General features: G+C 33.7%; 1 protein-coding gene across 1 annotated transcript; it reads right to left on the bottom strand.

Annotated features, from left to right (window-relative positions):
- Positions 1–10813: 10813 nt before the first annotated feature.
- On the bottom strand, positions 10814–11158 carry LOC107022979 (agamous-like MADS-box protein AGL29). The gene has a single exon (XM_015223538.1). The coding sequence runs from the start codon at positions 11156–11158 to the stop codon at positions 10814–10816; it is 345 nt and encodes a 114-aa protein (XP_015079024.1).
- Positions 11159–17469: the final 6311 nt, after the last annotated feature.

The raw sequence follows: 17469 nt of genomic DNA, 5'->3' as shown, positions 1-17469 counted from the left end.
CCTAATTCTACGTGTCGGTTCGTGACACCCCCTCCACTACTCTCATCACTTTAGTTCATCAAGCCTTCTTTTATACCAAGGTATCATCAATCTCATTAACAAAGTAGATTAGGGTTTTTCAAGATTTAGGATTCAATAGCTTCATCATGCTTATTTTATCACAATTATATAATCACATTCATACAAGCATACAATTAAGCATATAGAAGGGTTTACAATACTACCCAATACATATCATTCGCTATTAAGAGTTTACTACGAATAACATAAACCATAACCTACCTCCACCGAAGATTTCGTGATCAAGGAAGGAAATCCTCAAAATCTTTGCTATCCTCTTCGTTTTCCTGTTCTCTTGATCGTTCTCCCTCTCCTATTCTTTCTATTTTTCTTATTCCAAAACCCTCTTTCTTTTACCCTAACTAGTATATAATTAAGTAAAAAAAAAGATGAATAAAATAACCCACTTTTTATTTTAAGGTTGTCTCCTTTAACCCCCAAGTAATTGAATTATTAATATTAATCCATTAACTTTATAATTATAAGCATGAAAAGTCCAAAACGCCCCTTTAAAAACTTAACAGAATTTCCGACCCGAGTGAGCTTACGGGGCCTGTGACGGTCCGTCACGACTGTGACGGTCCGTCCTGCAGGTCCGTCACAAAGCTCAGAGACTTGATTTTAGTAAAAGTTCTGTGACGGCCCGTCATGCCTGCGACGGTCCGTCCTGCCATTTCGTCGCGAAGTTCAGAGAGTCGATTTCAGTACCCAATTTTCAGAATTCTAAGTGTTTTGGAACGAGACCCCCTCGACGGTCCGTCGTGCCCATGACGGTCCGTCGTGGGATCCGTCGTCTCAGCCAGTTTTTCCAGAAATAAAATCTGCTGCTCAAAACGACTAAACAGGTCGTTACACACACACACTCACACGCACACACACACACAAACACACACACACACACACACACACACATATATATATATATACATACATATATGTATACACACACACACACACACACATATATATATATATACATACATATATGTATACACACACACACACACACACATGTATATATATATACATATATATATATGTATATATATACATATATATATATAAAATTCTAGTAAATAAATAAATACGCTGTGAGAAAAGTGTGTCTAATAACATATGAAACTATAGGTGTTCATATTTGTAAATTTTAAAAAAAATAAAAATTAACAGATGAAACTTTAAGATATTATTATAATGTTTCATAATAATAACTAGTTTTGAAAGATAAGGACAAATAATGGTCTTTAGAAAGAAAGAAGAGACCACCTATTTTAGATTTCATAATCTTTTTGTAAGGAAAGGAATGAAGATTTTTAGGAACTTAATATAATTTGAAATATTTCCCTCCCTTGATTTTCTATAGTTTGGTATTTCTTAATTATATCATGTTAAGCTAAATAAAGAAAATAAAATACATAAATCAACCCATAACAAACTGAAACATTGTCATTTTTAATAACTATTGAAAGTATTGCAAAGGGATCTTATTAAATGATAAAATATTGTTGTTTTACAAAACTTCCCGAATTAAATTAGTCTAAATTACATTTAGAAATAACTAACTAATACAAACAAAGAAATTATGCTACCCGAAATACGAAACTATAAGCTTTGGGTTTCTGCCCAAAATTAAAATAATTTTTGAGAATTTGGCCCAATACTTAGCTAGCGTTTGGCCATATATTTTCAAATATTCTTGGCAAATATTATTTGAGTGAAAATTGGGTGAAATTTCACCATGTGTTTGGTCATAGGATTTGGGAAATATATTTCATCTTTTTAGAAAAATATGACTTATACCCATAAGTTTTAAAAACTATTAAAACTAACCATAAGTTTGTATTACAAGTCAATTGGATGTTCGTTACAACAATAACAAATAGTTTCCATCACACTAGAGCAATGTGGTAATTTGGAGCGAGTGCAACAAGTATCATTTCATACATCGTGAAGTAGACGAAGCACATGATTTTATTACCTTGAGTTAATTTTTCATCATTTTCATCAACAATCATATCATTATTTAATATTCACTAAATATTTCATCACTATTTTGGTGTTCACATAAAAAACTTATGTAATACAACACAAACAACTACTATAGAGGGTGTTTTTGTAAAAGATAAAAGTTTGGGGTAAAATTTTAATTTTCAAAAGATCCCAAATAATGAGATTTAGCCCAAATACTAGAAAAAACTAATAGTTGGGAATTTGGGATATTTGCCAAAAATATTTACCAAATAATGGCACATTGTATGGACAAACATTATTTGCCAAATTTTTCCTCAAATATTATTTGGGAAATCTATGGCCAAATGGGTAGTCTCTGTTTTTAGGTCACCTACATTTTGGGCTTTTGGTTCAATCTTGTATATACAATGTATACATTCATTGCATATTTATGTATATCACCATGTATCTCTTGTATATTGGAAATTTATGAAGTGTATACAACCCATTTTTTACATTTAAGACCTTTATATCGGCTTTCCTTTCTCTGTAATAAACATTCATTTTCGAACTCCACATACTTTGTTCCTATTTGAAGAGGCAAACTCGAGTAAGAGAGATTTGGGCCTTGGAGGCACAACATTAAAATTCAAACAAAGGAGACAATTTTTGGTGTACTAAAGATGGGTATTTGACAGCAAACAAAATAGAAGAAATTTAGCAAGTGAACAAAGAAAATTAACTCAATGCAGTTCTTAATTAAATTAAGGAAACTTTAGCATTTTTTTTACAAACCAAATTTCACTCAACAATAATTCACCCAAGAAAATCATAGTCTAAAGCACATCTAATAAAAGAGAGGCATTGGCCTTGGATTAGTTAAACTCATAGGCCAAACACTCAAAAGAGTTTTTCAGGGCACCAGTACATAGAAATAAAAATGGAATAGGCAATTGTAAGCTCTAAATGTAAAATTCGTCATTTTGTTGGTGTATAAAATATCTATGACAGTATTAACAAATAAATCATGACGAAATGTATATGATTAGAAATAACTCTTAGCATATATAGAAATTGTCATTGCAATGAGACTATACTGAACCAAATTGTCAACATTCATATATCCTTTATCAGTTTATGACTAGATGTAATGACCCGATTAGTTGTTACGAGTAGATCAATAGTTAAAAAATTTGAGCCAGAAAACTTTTTTGGGCAGTGATTTAAATTTTTTTGACTAGGCCAGCCTCAAAAGTAATTTTTATTAGGTGAGGTCTAGGACAATCTGAGAATGGGTGAGGTGTAACGCCGAGTCTTGGTTAATATATTCCTATAGTCAAGACATTAACAAGTCCATAGAACTTTACAAAATCTTATTCGATTAACTGTAACTTCCAATATTGAACTTGTCATGGAATGATATGTCACGAAGTCAAGGAAACAGGTTGATTTGTGAAAAAGTATCATTTCTCAGATTTATGAGTTTCTAAATTTTAACCTCTCCCACTATAGGGGGAGGCACCCTGCTATAGCAACGTGCAAACCGCTATACCAACGTAGGTTTCGTAATAGCGGGTTGAGCCCTCTATAGAAAGGCGTAATGAGATTTTATGTAAAAAGAAGCCCCAAAATTCCTGTTTTTTTGTAGGTTTATTCTTGGAGTCAGGAGGAGTAAATTTGGTAGTTTGCACTTGCTTTTCCACAGAATTCATTGATGAAGGTAAGATTCTGACTACCTAATCCGTCGAGAAGAATGTTGTTGATTTTTGTTTTTAGCTTAGCTTTTCGTTTGAGTATTTGTGTGTAAGTTCTTCAAGAGTAAAGAACTATTATTTTCAGTTCTTTTGCTGATCAAAAACGTGAGAATGAGAGTGAGAGACGTGAGAATGAGAGGATTAGGATTAGGAGTGTTAGGTCGAGACTTAGTCAAACTAGGACTCCCCATTATTTATTATTATTATTATTATTATTATTATTATTATTATTATTATTATTATTATTATTATTATTATATTAAAAATCTGATTTTCCTTTAATTAAATCAGCGAATTAAATATATATTAATTTAACTAATTCACTAAATACAATAAATTAATTAAATTATTGCTTCCACCAAGGCTCGAACCCTGGTGGAGCAAGATTTTGCTTAAAGGGTCAATTTCAGCCACCTCTACCCAAATTGCCCCTTAACCATAATAATTAATTAATTATGGTAATTACAATACTACCCTTAGCCTGGAAAGACCATTTTACCCCTAGACCCTCCAAACTTAACATTACCCCTTTTTAAGTCCGGTTAAGACTCATCCGGGTAAATCTTCATATTCGGGTGCCCTACATGGCTGGACCCAACCTTTCCTAACTCAACTAACTCACCAAGAGGTTCGGAGGTCTGGTTCTATGTGCATCAATCTGTGTGAACCCGGTCTAATCTAGGCATTCTAGATACGTTAGACATTACTTAGCATAGTCATTTTTAGGGTTGTTACATTATCCCCCCCTGAGGAACATTCATCCCGAATGACACTACACATCGTTTTAAAATAAAGAGGGTGAATTTCGAAAATATTTTTGCATACTTGAGACTTTGGTCTTTGTGAAATTCTATTTCACACTTACTCTGGATAATGTATATTATTCAAGCTTATTTGAAGCTTCATATTTGAGGTTGAGGAACTTCCTTCTCAATCACACTTAACTTGATGCACCTCACAACTCATGCAACACAAAAATCATATCCACGCTACACAAAAGCAGCAACATGACATGCAAACATGGATTCATTTTAACTCACATAGTACAATTATTACACATACGATCTTGGACTTACAACACCAAGTCGACTATTGCACTACAACTTAGAGTTTCTTAAACAAAACCAGCCTTAGGAGGAGTATAACGAACCCCTTAGATAACATCTTGTTGGCCTTAAGATTTGAAATTATATGGCTTTGTTAGATTGATCCACGCCCTGCCCATTTATACCCTATGTAATTTTGCAACTGAAACATAAGCTATTCAATGCTTTTTATTGGAGAATATTTGATTTACATATTAGTTGGTTGGTGCACATCCTTGAAACCTACTAGCAGCTTCACATTAATAAACTAAGGAACTCCTTCCTAAACTAGTCTCATCAAAACATACAACATAAATAAACACATAAGTCACATAAGTCAGCAATCAACATGATGAACCCCAACATATTAACTTCATACTAGTGCATAAAACCATACACATGAAAAAATAATTTAGTTTATGCACCCGAGACATCACCAGAGGTGTCTTCCCCTACCACCCTAGACTTGAGTGCGAAGAAACGCCTCCTTGGAGCCTCTTCACTTCAGTCATTCGGTTGAACTTTCTCCTTCCTTTTTTCTCGACCTCTCATATACAGACAATCCTTCATCATGTAACCCGGTTTGCTACAACTGAACAAGCGTTAGAGCCGCTTCTACACTCTCCTCCATGAAGTTTGCCATACTTCCTATAAGGTGGCCTCTCCTGAGGTGTATCTACTTAACTGTTTCTCTTAACTCTAGTCTCGGAATCCTTATCATAGAGACCCTTGGATGAACTTGACTCCACTTTGTGGGAGTGTCCCTTTATAAACCTGGGCTTATCTGTGATTTAAGTTCTACTCTTCCTTGAAAAATTCTCCTCAACTTGCCTTGGCATGTTCCCTGCCCTAGCGTGCTTTCTCTTCCTGCTTTTTTTCCACTTGTTGGACATGTACCATATACCTGAAAAGGTCCATGCTATCATGCAGCATAGGTGCCCTACACTCCTCCTCAAGATCCTCAGCAATCTTAGATCCAGTGTAAACGGGAGGATTCATCCTCGTGAAGTCCCTTAACTTGTTAGCCATGGTGCTGGCAGGTAGGTTCTCCCTGGGAACACCTTGTTGCTCCGTCTGGGCTGTCATAGCCTGAGCTTGTAAAGTGATGTCTTGGACCATATCTACCAAGGTTGTCCTCACTTTTCCATCTTTCAACCCAGTTGGGTTAACAGGCATCTCCATTTCAGCAGCTAGAGCATGGAGAGGAACTTGTTTTACGCCAGCAGCTGCTCCTCTAATCTCTCCGCCTGCGTTTCTCCTCGTATTCATCTTTTTGAATCTCAAGAGTTGATGTTAGATACGCTCTTAACACCAAGAATCAGACATTAGAGAAGGCACGATAAGATCAGAAGAAGGGAATTTCCTACACATCATGCAGTCTCTAATTCAGGATAGTTGTGCACTTTAATACCATGACTTAGAAACTACTCGATGTGGTTGATGTGACCTTATTATCCTCGAAAATTAACCTAATGCTCTGATACAAACTTTATCATGACCAGAGTCTAGACCCCAGACGAGGCCGGCGTCGTTGACCTCTCAGAGGTCGTAGACAAGCCTACACATGTCATCATTACTTCACCTAGGTTTATTTTTAGCGGAAAATTTGAAATTTTTGTTTAATTAGACTTTATAGTGAGAAACATTGAACTCGTATAATACATCTACATAAACTCATAAGCGTTCACAACAACCATCTAATATCAACATAATCAAATGAAAGACATAGTCAATATCTGTATAAAATATAGAGTTGTCAAAATGGCACCAATACAATATCTAAAAATAACTGGGAAAGAAACACTAGTGGAACATACTCCACTACCTAATATCTACGTCTAATGCTAGAATAAAATAGTAAGCGTCCTCAAAAACATGAGGGCCTACAAAATCCGGATGAAAGCTACACATTCGGATAACTTCAGCGTCGATTCGTAAGTTCTAGCGTCCAGCCGCTCCTTCACCTAAAAGTAGAGAGTTGTATGGGATTAGTACACACTTGTACTAAGTATGGGTATATGCAAGCACACACCAAGGACATGTATGATTAAGAAGATCTCTTTCCTAATGATATAAATTATGGAAAGTCAAGTTAGTGGACTTGCAAAAATTGGATTAGATAAGTTATGCTATGAGAGTAACATGCATCATAATACGTAACATATTGCACACAGCACATAACACATTGCTTATTAGCACATAACATATTTCATATCGTTCGTCCATATGCCATGAGACCTTGGAATCATGGACTTGACATTAGGACTTCCCAAAATGAGGGCTCAACATATGGGACCTCAACTAGGGAGCCTTCTTTAGAAAACACGGAGTCTGCTTCATCATTCATATGTACTTCATTTTCATTCGTTCGTAAGCTAGTGTAAACACCAACCATACCTAGGATGTAGTTTAAGACTTTCATCGAGTTCGCTGAGCAATGACCAAGAATGACCTAGTGTCATGACTTAAGTCTAGCTCACCTCTTGATTATCCTATCCTAACAACTTTGGTATCATTCATTTCATTATGTGCATTACTTGAGACTGGCCTCATTCTTTCTTAGGGAACTTTAACCATAACCGACATAGATCATGTGAGCATCATGAAATCCAGTGTTTAACCCTACACCGAAAAGAGGTGGAATCACCGGCTAAATTGAACCAAAACATGCTAGCGTAAATAGAGAGTCAAACCCTGCTAGAACCCTATATTGGCAGGATAAGTTCAAAGACTAGGAGATATAAGGAGACTCATATCCGTGTGGACGGATAATCTCATCTCATGAAAATTACACGAACCTCTACCTTCCCGAAAGAAGGAATCGCAACTCATAGCTAGACTATCGGTGCTCAGTATAAAGTTCCATTACATTTATCTCATACATCATAGAAGCTGGCTTCTAGCATGAGGCATCATAGCTCATTAGATGATTTCTCATTTCATCATTACGTATTAAGTGTGAATTGTCCTTACACTTACATATGGAGTGTGATTGAGACTTGTCTCTTAATATTCAACACTCTCTGAGGTGAGTACTTTTGGTGACCTTATATAGGCGTAGGTACAACTTTTCTCACTTGCACTAGCCTCATATATACAACTTGTCTCACTTGTATTAGCCTATCCTCATGTAGCCACTCTTTCTTTGCTTGTTCATCTTTAGCATAAATATACTCTCTTAGTCATTTCATTTAGTGGCATTGATTTTAGGCGTAGATGCAACTTGTCTTACTTGCACTGGCCTATAGTCATGAAGTCATTCTTTTCTTTACATATTAACTATAAATTCATTCTTAACACTTTCTTTTGAAGTATGCTTTAGATTTGACTTTACATCATTCTACACTCCCCTTACGTGAATGTTCATTTCGTCATATGCCAATGCACTTGGCCTTTTTGTATGTTTCACACTCTTACTTAAACCTCTTAGGTTCACAACATTTCATTAGATACATCCTAGGTTTGATTACTTTTAAACGTATGCTGGACTTATGGATCCATACGCACAAGCCATGAGGCTTCATTCATAATTCATCTAAGTGACTCACACTTACCCAAGATTATGTGGTACAAGACTTATGCATCTTATTGGTATGTCAAGATCTTGATTTCGATCCTTAGAGGCATCATTCATTATTTGTTTGTTCACGTACGACTTATATGTCAATATAGAATAGGGCAAGGGAACCCGATTTCTAACCCCTTGAGCAACACTTTATATTATATTAAACTTGGTACTTGCATATTTCAGATTCGGGGGACCGTAGGTCGATCCCCATCACCCCCATAATATTTTCTTTCTTTTCCCTCCTCTCTTTCTCGTTTAAGGCAAAGAGGTTGTGGGATCAATCCCCCACAAGCTCATTCTCTTTCTCTTAATTTTTCTCTTAACTTTCTCACCTATCCAAGAGGTTGTGGGTTCAATCCCCACTCACCTCATTTTATTTTTTTCTCTTTATTATTTCTCCTAATTCTCTCATCTATGCAAGAGGTTGTGGGTTCAATCCCCACTCACCTCATTTATTTTCTTCCATTTTTTTCTCCTAATTCTCTCCTCTATTCAAGAGGTTGTTGGTTCGATCCCCACTCACCACATCTTATTTTTCTCTTTTATTTTTCTCCTAACTCTCTCATCTATTCAAGAGGTTTTGGGTTCAATCCCCACTCATCATATTGAATTTTCTTTTCGTTTTTCTCATGAACTTTTTATGTAATTTGCATTTGGTGAGGTCTTGGATTCAATTCCCAATGACCTCACACTTTTTAAAAAATTTCAAAACATAGTTCACTTTTCAAATTTTTGGCCGAGACCAACATTTCCAGCAAGCTGAAAATTTGGTGTCTTTCAATCCATCTTTCTCTCAAGTTTTAATGTTGATTCTTGGAGTAATTCGGATGACATTTTTCCAGCAACATTACCCTTATATGAACATCACACTTTTAACATTTACATATACGAAAAACAAAAATTTATAACACACAAATTTCAGGCAGCAACATAGTTAATTTACAACACACCCATGCTCAAACAATTAACGTAAACACTTTTCCAGAATACATCTTTCATTCCTTACATATTTCCAAATACACATTCAATACATAATCACAACCAGACCTAAAATTATCTACCAAAAGACATACCAACGCATACTTTGAATCTTTCAAAGGATCTAATGACAGGCCATGCAACGGGGACAACCTTAGTTTTTCAATTGCGATTAAGCTGAACCTTAAGGGTCTCTTGGGAAAGGGGACAAGAGAGAAGAAAACCCATACCTTAATATCGTTCAACACTTGTTTCAATACTTTCTATTCCCACGACACCACTGCTTCACCACCAAAATCCCAAACCCAATCCGTCGAGAAGAATGTTGTTGATTTTCATTTTTAGCTTAGCTTTTCATTTGAGTTTTTGTGCGTAATTTGTTCAAGAGTGGAGAACTATTATTTTAAGTTCTTTTGCTGATCAAAAATGGGAGAATGAGAGTGAGAGACGTGAGAATGAGAGGACTAGGATTAGGAGACTTAGGTGGAGACTTAGTGAAACTAGGACTCCCCATTATTTATTACTATTATTATTTTATTAAAAATATGATTTTCCTTTAATTAAATCAGCAAATTAAATATTAATTAATTTAACTAAATCACTAAATACAATGAATCAATTAAATCTTTGCTTCCACCAAGGCTCAAACTCGGGTGGAGAAGGATTTTGCTTAAAGGGTAAATTTCGGCCACCTCTACCCAAATTGCCCCTTAACCATATTAATTAATTAATTAATTAGGGTAATTATAATACTAACCTTAGCCTGGAAATACGATTTTACCCCTAGACCCTCCAAACTTAAGATTATCCTTTTTCAAGTCCGGTTAAGACTATCCAGGTAAATCTTCATATTTCGGTGCCCTACATGGATGGACCAAACATTTCTTAGCTCAACTAACTAAATAAGTTAGTTGTATTGGCTGTTTCAGAGGCTGAGAGGTCTTATTCTACGCGCATCAATCCGTGTGAACCCGGTCTAATCTAGGCATTCTAGATATGTTAGACATTACTTAGCATAGTCATTTTTAGGGTTGTTATAATGACCTTCTATTTTGTGTCCTAAAACCTCATATAAACGGATATTTGAAGGCTAAAAACAAGTGAATTATTAATAAAGACAATTATATTAGCATACTCGATCACTGATAAAGACTTCTACAAGTATAGCTCTAGCATTAAGACGTTAAGTTAACAACTCCTTGAGAATTATGAGTTCAAGAAGTCTCATCTTCTTTTGGATCAGGGAAAACATTTAAATCAAACTCTAAATACTCACCCAAAATAGCACTTTTTGTTTTATTCCCTCTGCTCCTCTATGGTTTATCTGGAGGAATTTATGAGCCAGGGTGTTTAATCATATACATTAATATTCATCTTCTTTCTTATGAGCCAGGGTGTTTAATCATATACATTAATATTCATCTTCTTTCTTTCTTGTTAAGTGTTTGCAAGTCTTTGCGAAGATCTTCAAGTTCCTCAAATCCAATTGATTTAACCTCAACATGATAACGTTGGTGATCCTCCAGTTTCCCTTTCAAAAACTTACCAATTATATCTTCTATACTTGTGGAAGCACAAGAAAATGGTTTTCCACCGGGTGAAAAAAGCATAACGCCAACTTCATATCCACTCTGTTTTGCAAGCTTTTCTGCATCTTGTAACAGGGTATTTTTCCTTTGGGAAAAACTTATAGCGCGTGCTCTCTCAAATTCAATTAACTTTAACTCGATCTTTTCCTTGCCTTTCTTGATCTCATTTTCCATCGCAAAAGAAAATGTGATGTTTTTATTGAATTATGTTGAGCAATCCTGAGAGAAACAGATGTATAATTTATAGTAGGTGTGTGAGTGATTATGTCACGAGTATTGTAACATGTATTCAATATTTTCATACCACAAGTCTCACTGTTGTCACATGTATTATCATTTTTTTATATTATGACTCTATTTCTCGTGTATTGTCACGTTTAGTTTGTGTTTTGTATTATACGAATCTATTACGTGATTATCATGGTTTCTAACTAATGTTTTCTTCTTATTTATTGGGGTGCACTTGTTAAGTAATAGTGTTGAATTGAATCTAAAGATAAATACAATTAATTTGTTGTTTTTATTTAATATTTTCATTTTATTAATTTTCACATGTATTTTTATATTTGTTTATTTTTTCACATTTTTAGTCTTATTATCAAGTGTTTTATCACATTTGTTTAGTGTTTTCATGGAATGTCACGTATACGTGATTACCATGATTCCTAATGGACGTTATCTGCTTATTGTTTCTACTACAATGTAATAATGGTAAATTGAATATAAAGATAAAAGAAAAATAACAATGATTTAATTTATTTACATGTATAATTTTCATTCTATAAGACCTATGTAACGCCCTAGAATTTTCTACAAACTAAGGCTCGAACCATCCTTCATAGTGAGTAAATTCCTACCAAGGAATTAAAAATTTCTTTAGTAATAAGGTCAGGTCACTAGATGTAGCACCTTGAATTCCATAACGAACTTAATTGTAAATAGCAAAACATGAAATTTTACATGTTATGCTTAAGTTATATGTTTTGGATCAACTTCACACGACCACAACCCTCAGTACAGGATAATTTAGATGGAAAAAAAGATATATTATGAAAGAGAATTGAATTAATATCATTGCAACTCCACCGAGTTTGCTGACTCTCAGTACAGGATGAAGTCAGGTTATCTAGTTAAAAAATGTTACCCAAAATAGTGAGGGACACTTTGGTCTTTTCTTTACACAATAAGATTTAATTTTTTTTTGTAAGGTTTTAAGGGTATAATCCTATTAGTTTCAATTTTATAATCCTAATATACACCTAGGGTTTTAGTTGAAAGTTCAAGAAGAGAAAAGAAGAGAAAAGAAGAGAAAAGAAGAAAGGATCAAGGCGTTCGTTGAGGTTCTTGAGTTTTGTTGTGAATTTTCGCCATGGATTTTATCCCTAAGTATTGGTTTCATTAACCCACATGCCGACCATGTGTTTTATTTGCGAATCTATCCATAAATATTAATCAATTTACTTTCTAGATAAGTTATTGATAAGTGTTCTAAAAGTTTCTTTATCGATTAAGTTTTGATGTAAGAGTCTATCTGTTTCAACTTCAAACAACCATATTTTAGAAGATAAAGATTTAGGTGAGCCATAACCTATGAATTGAAGGTATTTGAATCTACATTCCAACACTACAAATTTTGTGTCAATCCATTTTCTGAGAAAAAGTTATGACTATTTTATTAACCTAAAAAGACTCTTACAAATTAGTCGATGGGAAAACATTAAAAAGTGTTGTTTTTATTTTTTTTTTTACCTCCAAGCCAAAACCCTAAGACACAAACCTAAGGAAAATTCAAAGTAGAAGATTACATTCAAGATTCTTTCAATCTTTTTTAAGATTCTTCCAATCTTTTTCAAAATTTTCTTCAAGGTAAGTTTTTCTCCAAGAATTCTATTAATTTCAACTGAAATTCATTAATACAACTATGAATCACTAATGAAAATCATAATTCTTCACTATTGAGATTTCAAGAATCTCAAGAAAGGTTTTCTTGATCGTTTACCTTCAAACTAGGGTTTGAAGGCTTTTAATCAAGTTCTTCTTCAAGATTCTTCATGAAACTTATCCTTCAAGGTGTGAAAGGATATCATAATATTAGATTAACTCGTTCTCATTCCCTACATCTACTTTCAGATCAGTAAAAGAGTAATCTACGATACTTCCCCTAGATTTGAGTAATGAGATAAGTTAATTTTGAGTTCTTGAGTTCATGTTTCTTTTAAAAGTTTAATCCCTAATTATAGAATTGCTATATTTTTATTGAAATCCTTCATATCATGAATTAGAACTCTTAAATTCATAATTCAAACACAAGAAAGAGTTAAGAGTAGAGTTTAAGAAAGTCTTTGAGTTCAATTGTGAATCCTTTTAGATTTACTGTCGATTTGAGCTATGTTTTGAGGAAGTAAGTATGAGAATGAGAACAGTCGTATACCTGAGTTCCATATTGTTATTTATAACCTTGAGTCGAGTCGTTCATGACCATTAATTTTTCATGAACTCCATCAGTTAAGAATCTTTCAGAGGAGTAGTATCTTCAAGTTCTAAGTCTTGAGTATTGAGTTCCTAATCATTTTGAGATTATATCTCCAATCATGGGACTACTACCTATTACTCATGAATCCTTGAGTTAACTTGTTCTTGCCCATAATTTTACATGAATCCTACGAGTCGAGCAGTCTAGAGATGAGTAGTATCTTCGTGTCTTGAGTTCTAAGTACTTAGGTTCTTTATTTCTATTAACATATCTAAGTTGAGTCATTCATGTTCATAATTCCACATGAACCCTATGATTTGAGTTATAAATTTTTTAAAAAAATTAAAAAAGCCAACAGTTGAGTTATTAAAGTGTGTCTTGAGAAAGTAAAGATGAGTTTTGAGAAAACAGTTTTTTAAAGCATGTTTAATATGGCAATTGAGTATGTCATAAATTTATGAGTAGTATGGTATCTAGATATACCATCAATGTTTATGCAGTATGACTTTCTGAGTCATCAATGATCATATTGTAATATGATTTTGAAATGCTTTTGAGAAAGAGCATAGTTGAGTTCTTTTTCTTCAAAATGATATGGGAACTAAGTATTCCCAAGAGTAAATGTTTTCACATTTTAAATGAGAGGAAATTGATATTTCTAAAAGAGTTTTGAGCAGTTTGAGTACCATCTCTTTTAAAAGAAAGATTTTTGAATAATAATCTCATACCACAGAAAAAGTTATGTTTTCAAACATATGAGTTGGTATATTCTGGGAGTAATATTGATCACCAACATGGTTGAGAGTTTAGATAACTCACAGACTCATAAATCATGTAGCCAACGTGGGTAGAAAGTGTCATACTTTTAGATGATTCCTTGCTGCTTTTTAGCATAGACTAGTGGAACCACAGTGAGTAGGTCATAAGTAGGTCTTATACCCTGACAAGGTATAGGACAATTCTGACAGCGTGGGAGAGACGATGTATCATCAAATGGCTCATAGTGATAGTTATCAATTAAAGAAACTCTCACAGAGATATTTGTATTTTATACAGCATTTACTTGTATTTTCATATACAAACAAAGTTTATATTGTATTCTTACATACAAACTGAGTATATTGTATTATTAAATACATTGAGTTTCTTTCTAGTGTTTAAAAAGCTTTCCATATATTTCATCCCTTATTGTTGCTTTATATTGAGTTGAGTATCAAAAGTTTGAGTACCAAGAGTCGAGTGTCTTATTATTGAATTGAGTCTTATTTCACTGAGTTGAATATCTTATTATTGAGTTAAGCCTTATTTCACTGAGTTGAATATTTCACCTTTGGGTTTTGAGTATCTTATTCCTGAGTTGAGTTAGTTGAGTGAGTTCGGAAGAGGTTAGTATGTTTATTTTTTATCAAGTTCAAGCTTGTGTTATGCTTAAAATTCCCCTTACATGCTGCATCATTTCATTATGCACATACATGTATTTAGGGTCATCAACAGACACTTTGTTGATACCACATGCAGTTAGAGTTAGTTATAGTGAGCCTCCTTGCTTCCGAAGGATTCCACTTGTACTTTTAGTTATATCATTCGTTAGGATGTTGTGAGTCTTGTCTTGACTTTCATCTTTGTCAGTTGGAGGCTTCATATATAATAAGAAGAGTTTGAGAAGTCTGTTTCATTTATCTTATTAAATGTTTTAAAAAGTTGAGTTGCCTATTGTTGAGTAGTTGAATATTCAACTTTTATTCAGAGTAAATTATTTGAGTTAAATCTTTGTATTTGAGTTTCATGAATTTTATTTAGTTTTTAAGTTTTAGTGTGCTTGAGTTAGTCTTCCGCTTGAAGTCATCCAGGATGAGGGTTCACCTGGATACCCAACAATGATTCTCGAGTGTCGGCCACGTCCAGGGTGTAAACTCGGGTTGTGACAATCTTTAGGTCACAGATTCAGGCCTTCAAAGAGGACAGACACACTACGTAGATAGTTATATTTTTAATTTACACTTATATTTTTATCTAGTTTGATTCAGCAAATAAGTCTCAAACAACACTAGCAATATAAAACATTTTAAAATGATTAAAATCTCTAGTTAGTTACATATATTGTTCTTTTTTAAAAAAAAAATTGATTGTTTTTATTGATGTTGTTGAACTACTTACTTTCCTTTTTGCCATCATTTTTATAATTTTTAATTTTATTTTCAAGACTTACTTTAAGTAATATTTTACAAAAATCCAATTAACAGTAATTTAATACATAAAATTCAAATAATATTGTGCTCTATAATACACTTTAGATACTCAGTTAAATTATTTCATAAAAATGCTTGTTCTATTGTTCATCTTGTATTTCTAAGATACTTAGAACAAAACTTTGAAGAACTTGGTAAGAAACACAAAGTTAATAGAGTATTTTAGAAACTAGAAAATTAAGACTAGTAGAGAAAATAAAATCAGAAACTAATTAGAAACAATATAAAAAAAAATTTCTCAAAGAAAGAAAATCGAGTTCACTGAATGCACTGTTTCTCCTTAAGGAAATTATTCACCTCAAGTACTCGAGCTAAATGAAATATATCCTCCTAGGATAGAATAATAAAACCACTTTGTCAGCGTACCACTCAACGACAGTAAAGAACACCTTGAATACTAGATGTAGTAGTAGTAGTTGAAGAAGTCTAGAAAAATTAAACTTTTTTAACTAAAAAAGAGGAAATCCCTTAATTTATAGAAAATAAAGGGTAGTGTGAAAAGGTTCTTATTATACCTTACCGGAAAGGTCACACGCATTTGGAAAAGTTACAATCTTTCAGAAAGGTCACAACCTTTCATAAAAGTCACAACTTTTCATAAAAGTTGCAACATTTCATAAAAGTCACAATTTTTCATAAAAGTCACAACTCCTCATAACGGTCGCAACTCTTCATTTTTCATTCACACCTTTTAAAACCCAACAATCCCTGCATGAATGGGGAATGACTCCAACACAAAAAAACTGACAGGTATGTGTACTTTACAAACAAGAATTAATTGCATCTGAATAAATAGGTTTTCCCTTGGACTTTTTGTAGTAAAGATAGGTCGGATATACTCGGTCAATCGATAGATGTAATATCTTTGAACCATCGCGCTTTGGTGCATACCTAGACAACCATATGTCACACATGTAACCCTTTACCATTTATGATTCTAACGTTTGTGTTCCTTTTAGACATGAACACCTCCTAGTTTCATGAGCTTATAGATAGATGGGCTTTTTAAAATTATCCTCTTTGAAGCAGCTTAAACTTCACACTCACATGGGTGATTTCTAATTGTGTTATCACGTAGATTCACTATTTGGTAAAATTTGTCAAACTTAGTAAATCATAAAAACAATAAGCTTTCTTAACTCATTAACAAGCTTTAATGTTGTATCCTTGTTCCAGAGCATTGTCTTCATCAAAAGAATTGATTGAGTTGGTTGACAATATTGAATCGTCAGTCACAACTTTCTCCTTGAATCTAGCTCTTGGGATCTCCAATCTTCTAAATAGAGTTACCGCCATGATTACTTGTCTGAAGCCGTAAATTCATTCCCTTAAATGATTTTTCAACTTTCTCACTAGTTAGGCGTTTTTGTAAATGGATCTGACACATTATCCTTCAATTTTACCTAGTCAATTGTGATAATTCCAATAGAGAGTAGTTGTTTTCTAACGGTATTAGGCCTATGTCTTATATGACGAGACTTCCCGCTACATATCATCCTTCAAGCCCTACTTATTGCATCTTGACTATCAAAGTGTATATGTACTTATGCCAATGGTTTGGGTCAAAGAAAGAATATACATCAAGAAATTTCAGAGTCTTTCAACTTATTCAGCGGTCTTATCTAGAACACCTAGCTTAGAGATCATTGTAGAGATAATGATGCATGTTTTTTAGGAAGATTTCCAAGAGACTGCTCCTCCACCAAGAGTAAATACATATCTATTTGTGGATTTATTTCATTTGATCCCCGTGATCCAATTTG

The sequence above is a fragment of the Solanum pennellii genome, chromosome 1, assembly GCF_001406875.1.
Source record: "Solanum pennellii chromosome 1, SPENNV200".
Classification (NCBI taxonomy): Eukaryota; Viridiplantae; Streptophyta; class Magnoliopsida; order Solanales; family Solanaceae; genus Solanum; species Solanum pennellii.
Note: the sequence above shows the minus strand (reverse complement) of the source record. Positions and strands in the feature narration are given on the sequence as shown.

Coding starts and splice junctions, on each gene's coding strand:
- LOC107022979 (XM_015223538.1), bottom strand. CDS start 11,158: ATGGAAAATGAGATCAAGAAAGGCAAGGAAAAGATCGAGTTAAAGTTA.